We start from the raw sequence: 6,562 nt of genomic DNA, 5'->3' as shown, positions 1-6,562 counted from the left end.
GTACCTCTGGTGCAAATTACTGACCTCTGTCATCATTTTAAGTGGGGGAACTTGCACAATCGGTGGCTGACTAAATACTTTTTTGCCTCACTGTATATCTGTATTATTGCTGAAGCACTTTCTGGATGGATGCAAACTGCATTTGGTTGCCTTGTATTTGGGCATGTGCAATGACAATAAAGCTGAATTCTATTCTGTTCTATTCAGACTTCGACTCCACGTTAACCTGTGCCAGTGTTTCAGGTTAAGGGTGTCTGTGTCTGTCTGCCAGAGTGTCAGGCGGTTTCACAAGACTGAAGACCTCAGCAAACAAAGTCTCCATCTGCAGCTCGCACAAATGCATGCACGTATCGACATTATCCTCACGAAACCACCGATCAGCTCGACGGACCCTCCGGTTTACCTGCATACATCCTGTTCACCTGTGAGCTGTTACTGATTCAGGAAACACGCACACCCTCCTCGCAGCTGCTGGAGCTTGTGTTTCTCCACAGAGTGACGGACCAGGAGAGACGATGGACACTGAGATAACTACAGAGCTCTTTAAAAGCCAGCGGGTGGGATCATGGTCTTTGCTTCATGTTTAATAACTTGTCAGTTTAGAAGTGATAAAGTCTAAAAATTGGACGTAGCTTCCTGATCTTAAGAGTGAAGCCAACATGGAAGCGTGTTCCTTCTAAAATCCAGCAGGTGGCGAACCTTCTGATTGTGAAACAGAGGTCCGTGTGAAAACCGACCATCACTGACCCCTCCCTGTGATCAGTCAGCTGGTATTTTAGCTGACAAACCGATGCTGTGGGTTCTCTGTGAGCTTCTGGATGGATCGCTAACAGTGCCGGCACAGTTATGACGTTCCTTTGGGAAATTTGTGTCTTTGTTAGGAAAGTCTGAATAAATAAAGTTGGATGTTGTGGGGATGAACAAAAGTATTTTACCAGCATAATATAATCTGCAGTATGATCATTGCTTTAACAATGTAACGGATAGCTTTAAGATGGCCTTAAGATGTTTATGCATACTGTTATCATATTAACTTTGTATTTCAGATGCAGTTATGATTATGTTATACACATTGCATATCTGTGCTTGTTTTGAGTTGATGTTCGGTTCATTAAGGGTCTTAAGCTTCACTGGCGTGACTGTCCAGGTGATACATGCTGAGGGAAACTAGAACATAGAAGAAATTTCAATACATGCTTACAAAACACTTATAAATGATAATAAAAATAACCTGATATAAGTTCATAGTTTTGTATTAAGCTTTTAGTAGAGGTGCTTGATTAAAACATTTATTTAGTAAATGATATATACATAGTTTCAGTTCAGGTTAGTATATATATGAGAGTGGCTTCTGTCTCTCTGTCTGGTGAGAGGTCAGGAGCCAGTCGGCGAGGTGAAGTAGGGTGCAATTGTGGTTAACACACACACACACACACACACTCACTCAGTTAGAGAGAATCATTTATAGGTGAAAGTTTAATCATGTTTTGCTTGGGGTTGCAAAAGGAGCAGTTTGTCGCAGAACTGCTGCTGATGTGTCTGGATGACAAGCGAGCATCCGGCAGTAACAGGATGTACCTGTTATGAAGACGACGGCGGCGTTCTTTTAAATTGTGTTAAAAGTCATTGTGGTTTTGATCTGATCTATGTATAAAATGTATTTGTGACGTTGAAGGGGCGTCATTAAATTTAAGCCCAGGTGATATAAAATATCTGTTTATGCTTTGATTAAGTCGAAGATCAATTGCTGTCTGTGGTGATCTTCCCACGTGTGTATTAAAATCATCGTTTGACTTCACCCGGCCGGATCAGTGTGGTTATTCTTCGATCACCTCTTGTACCCTTCCTCAATATTGAACCCTTAACAATGTGATCTTTGTGTTCGAGTTTGCTCTCAGATCTGATTAATTCAGCTTCTTTGAGAGGCTGTCCACACTCTGCTTCCTCCCTCGGAGGAAGCAGTTTCTCTGTAAGAAGACTTCCCTGCAGAATGTTTGAATACCTGCTGCTCGCTCTCTGCATCACATCCTGCCAAACCATCAAGAGGAAGCTTTTCAGAATAAGAGGAAATATTGGATAAGGCATGACAGCTCTGAACCAATCAGTTTGCAGCAAACCAGCAGTTTAATAACACATCCCAAATCTGTACAGGAACATGAGCACACGGAGGTTTCAGCAACACAAACCAGTGAGGCCAGCAGCTTTACTGGAACACTGTGGCTACTGGGAAACACATCCATAAATACACACGTGTGTGTTACTGCAGATATGTTTACAATTGTCTTTATATGAATAACATGTCTATAAAAATGTTCATACAGCTTCCAAACTAATACAAAGTGATAACTGATGGAAGTACTGCAGTACTATGAACTCCAGCTGGATCATCACATGACTTTTATTATGAAATCCTCACAGAAAATGCAGCATTAGCGCTGACAGAGCGACAGGAAGAACACGTTACACTGTCCCAGCAGGAGGCGCCAAACCAACGCATGACTTCCAGACAGCCAATTTAAGACTGAGGCAGGCGTCTCATTGGTCACTTTACACACAGACGTATAGAACTGACCAACGAGGCGCCTGCGTTTAGATGTGACCAACTGTGTTCACAGTTTGATTGGTTCCACATGTTGCAGCTCGTTTACTTCAATTTAATCTTCACAGCTCTGCGTTTCTATGATGTCATCGTTTGTGTAATCTGATGTGTAATCCCAGAGTCGTCACTGAAGCCGGCTCTCTGTCACTTAGTCTCTTCTAACTTTATTTAAACACATCCGCAGGAACAGCGCTGCGGGTTACCTGTGACACCTTCCTCCTTTACCTGTGTGAGCTTCATTGAGTATTTGAACTGACAGGTTAGAGAAGGTTACTGATGTGAGATATCAGATTAGACTCGTTGGAAACATTAAAATATCATAAAAACATTTTTCACCGTTTGTGAGTCATTCACAATTAAACACGTGTGATCAAACTTCCTGTTACATAAAGAGAACGACTCAGCTCTCAGTCTGTTAAGTACAAACTGATACAGCGCCCTCTCCTGGCTGCAGAGGACGCTGCACACAGGCTGAAAAAGTCAGAGAGCCGCTGATGTTAGTACAGCCCAAAACTGAGCTCCAATCACCTACAGGCGGCCGAATCACATGGCCCTCCTCAGCCGCAGCTTTTACAGTAAAGTCTGCCTGACGGGTCCTGTATGAGGTCATGCGATCGTTGTCTCTGTAACCTGAATGGCTTCCTTGAGTCGACTGCTGGCGTGCTGTGAATGGAGGGAGATCATGTGACCCCACCGTTCGGTCCTCAGACATCGTAGGGCCTCTCCTCTTCCTCCCGCTCCTCCTCCGTGGTATTCTTGATGAAGGCGGAGGACAGCTCTTGCAGGAGCAGTTCCTGCGATGGCGTGCAGACTCCCATCAGCTTCTGCCTGCTTCTCACTGCAGGCTGGCTGGCGGCATCTGAATCTGGAGAGCCTGCATCTCCATCGCCTCCGCCGGCTCCTCCGCTACTGCTGCTGCTTTGCTCCAGAGTCTCCACGGAGCCTCTCGCCATCCGGACTACTTCCGGGATGATCATGTGATCCAAATCTCTGGACTCCACGGGAACCAACCTGAGTGGGGGGTGGTCTGGCACTTCCTGGGTCTCTGCGATGCTGCTGGACAGGAAGCTGGTCTCCAGAGACTTCAGGACCTGCAGGCCGAAGTCGCCGACCTCCTCATAGAGCGGCTCAGGCAGGTCAGGAGACTCCGAGCGTTCCTCGAACGAGTCCTGCTGGACCTTCATGGGCTGGAGACACACACGAGACCCAAGGTCAAACCCCGCCCCCCCAGCGTTTACTACAGGCTCACGAGTGAGACGAGAGGAAGTACAGAGTACTTACAAAGTACATGGAGAGAGTTCTCCGGTCGTGTAGTTTCCTCTGCAGGGGGAAGACAAAGTACAGATGACGAGTTTGTGCATTTGCCCTGTGAGAGTTTACTGAGCATGTCTGAGAAACAGCTGAGAGAGTTGGACACTAACCAGCGTCTGATTGGCCGACAGCATGCTGCTGTTGCTCTCGTCTCCTCTGATGGGGACGAGCGGCATCGTTCCGAACTTCTGCTTGGAGATGTCAGAGGAGGAGTGGCGGCGCAGCACTGGAGGACCCGGGTCATCGTTCTGCAACAGAAGCACATCCATGATGGCCAGCACAGGAGCGACGGCTGATCCCAGACCAGTGTGCAGGTAAACGTACCTGAGCTCTGAGAAGGCTCGTGATCCAATCCCACAGCTCGGCCTCGCTGCTGCAGCACAGGTACCTGGTGGAGGGGAGGGGCAGATACTTTTGACTTCATGCAAAACTCAAACCCTCAGAGCTTTTATTTTAATGCACAACGTCCACGTGTGACTGAGTCAAACATCAGCTGCAGGTGAGTGTGACGCTGAGGAGGACAGGTGAGCCCTGATACTTACAGCTGGTGTTTGTCTGACATCACTGTGAAGCCCCACCTGCACAGGAAACACACAAGCCATCAGCCTCTGACGCTCACTGCTCAGTTCAGACTGCAGGAGTGTGTGTGTGCATGTGTGTGTATGTGTGTGTGGGTGTGTGTGTGTGTGTGTGTGTCTGTTTGTGTGTGTGGGTGTCTGTGTTTGTGTGTACGTGTTTGTGTGTACGGGTTCTTACTATACTGGTGGGGACCAACAGCCCGGGGTTGAAGCCATTTTTCACACTCAATATGTGGTTTATGTGTGAAGCTACATTTGAGTTCGGTTTAGGTGTAGCGTCAGTGTTAGTCATTCATTTTTGATGGTTAGGGTAAGCAGCTAGGGAAAGCATTATGTCAATGGGAGGTCCCCACGAGGATAGCAAACCAGACTTGTGTGTGTTACCTGGTTGGAGCCTTCAGCTTCTTGCGGATGCCGATGTAGATCTTTAAGGACTTCAGAGCCCACTCCTTCTCAGGTTTGATGCTCTGCAGACACAGATGTTGAGACTTTTGTTTTTTACTATTGTTTTACTGAGATTTGCTGGTTTTCTGTTCTTATTTTGGTTTTTAATGTTTTCCCAGGTGTTACTCGTCTTCTTGTTCTCCAGTATTTTGTACACATTCCTCCTGTTTGTTAATTATTCGGCCACAGTTGGTGTGGAGCGCCTACAGTTTTGTTGTCCATGTACAATGATATCTATTCTATTCTATTCTTTTTTAACTGTTTGTTTTACTGCTGTCTACTGTTCCCGACTACCTTCTTGTCTTTGAGCAGCAGCAGTTTGTGGTGTCGAATCTGGAACGTTCTCTCCTGGAACCTGGTCCCCTGAAGGAGCTTCGGAGGCTCCTCGCGACACCTCAGCAGACCCACCTTCATGATCTCGCTCTTATAGGCTGACAGGCACACACAGGTGGACACGTTAGCCATTAATGCAACATCAGAAGCTTATTATCACACAGCTGTGTCCACCTACAGGTGAGGAGAGTGATGCCTTCTCCTTTAGGGACCCTCTTCACCACCAGGTAGGCGGAGCTCGGGTCGGCCATCTTACACCACTGCAGAGCCTGCTCCAGGACCTTCTCTTTGGGGTGTAACGGACGCTCTAAAAACATGACAACAACCAACATGTGAGACAGGTGACCTCTGACCTCCTGAGAGAGACAGGAGTGTTTGCTCACCCAGCTGACCGTCCTCGATGGCCTCGAACGTCATCCAGACGTCTTTGTCCCCAGCTGGGACGTTCCTCATGTACAGAACCTGATTGGTCAGCTCCTCAGCACACATGGTGGGAGACACCTGCACAGGTCAGAGGTCACACAGCTTTAGTAATCGTCATTATCGCTATCAATAAAAGTTCTGATTAACGATGCCCAGCCTTACTTTGAGAGTTATGCAGCAGTCGGGTATCTTCATCTCCAGATAGATTTCAATGATCAGATCACCGGCCTGAGAGAGCTGTACAGAATCAACCAATCAGGCGGCGGTTTCAGACACAGAGGCAAAATCAGCTAAACTTTAAAAGGAACCGCCGAGGACCGGCTGAGGGAACGCATTGCACAAAGGATGATGAAGATGGAGCTGCCAGGCAGGAGGAGAGGAGGAAGGCCTCAGAGGAGGTTCATGGGTGTAGTGAAGGAGGACATGCAGAGGGTGGGGCAACAGGATGCTGGGATAGAGACGGATGATCACGTTGGTCCCAGAGACCAGGACGCTGAATGAAACACTTAACACATGTTCTACGTTCTATGGTTCACCTGTGTGTCTGTGCAAGAGTGAGTTTGTGTACCTGAGTGTCCTTCCAGGTGGTGATGAGGCTGATTTCCAGCTCAATCTGGGTCTGATGCTCCTCATCAATCTGAAACATGAAACAGAACGTCACACACGGGGAACATGACAAAGAGAGGAGAACGTCACACACAGGGAATATGACAAAGAGAGGAGAACGTCACACACAGGGAACATGACAAAGAGAGGAGAACGTCACACACAGGAGAACGTCACTCAGGAGAACGTCACTCAGGAGAACGACACACACAGGAGAACGTCACACACAGGGGAACATGACAAAGAGAGGAGAACGTCACACACAGGA

The 6,562-nt window shown here is 47.3% G+C and overlaps 1 protein-coding gene across 3 annotated transcripts in view; it reads right to left on the bottom strand.

The window, feature by feature from the left end:
* Positions 1–60: 60 nt before the first annotated feature.
* Positions 61–6,562, bottom strand: part of arap3 (ArfGAP with RhoGAP domain, ankyrin repeat and PH domain 3) — a 51,068-nt gene continuing 44,566 nt past the window's right edge. For 2 of the 3 annotated variants that reach the window (XM_042214689.1, XM_014329706.2), the window contains exons 26-36: positions 6,257–6,325; positions 5,851–5,925; positions 5,649–5,766; positions 5,444–5,572; positions 5,227–5,363; positions 4,873–4,955; positions 4,453–4,488; positions 4,235–4,298; positions 4,021–4,158; positions 3,881–3,919; positions 61–3,786 (exon numbers count right to left, since the gene is read on the bottom strand). In XM_042214689.1, coding sequence (XP_042070623.1) covers positions 3,304–3,786; positions 3,881–3,919; positions 4,021–4,158; positions 4,235–4,298; positions 4,453–4,488; positions 4,873–4,955; positions 5,227–5,363; positions 5,444–5,572; positions 5,649–5,766; positions 5,851–5,925; positions 6,257–6,325 — 1,371 coding nt within the window. In that variant the 3' untranslated portion in view covers positions 61–3,303. The remainder of the gene's footprint in view (positions 3,787–3,880; positions 3,920–4,020; positions 4,159–4,234; positions 4,299–4,452; positions 4,489–4,872; positions 4,956–5,226; positions 5,364–5,443; positions 5,573–5,648; positions 5,767–5,850; positions 5,926–6,256; positions 6,326–6,562) is intronic. The other variant, XM_005948639.3, reaches the window with a different exon arrangement.

This window comes from Haplochromis burtoni, unplaced genomic scaffold (genome assembly GCF_018398535.1).
Source record: "Haplochromis burtoni strain Fernald_Lab_line unplaced genomic scaffold, NCSU_Asbu1 Contig_601, whole genome shotgun sequence".
Taxonomy (NCBI): domain Eukaryota; kingdom Metazoa; phylum Chordata; class Actinopteri; order Cichliformes; family Cichlidae; genus Haplochromis; species Haplochromis burtoni.
This window is presented reverse-complemented; position numbering and strand designations above follow the sequence as displayed.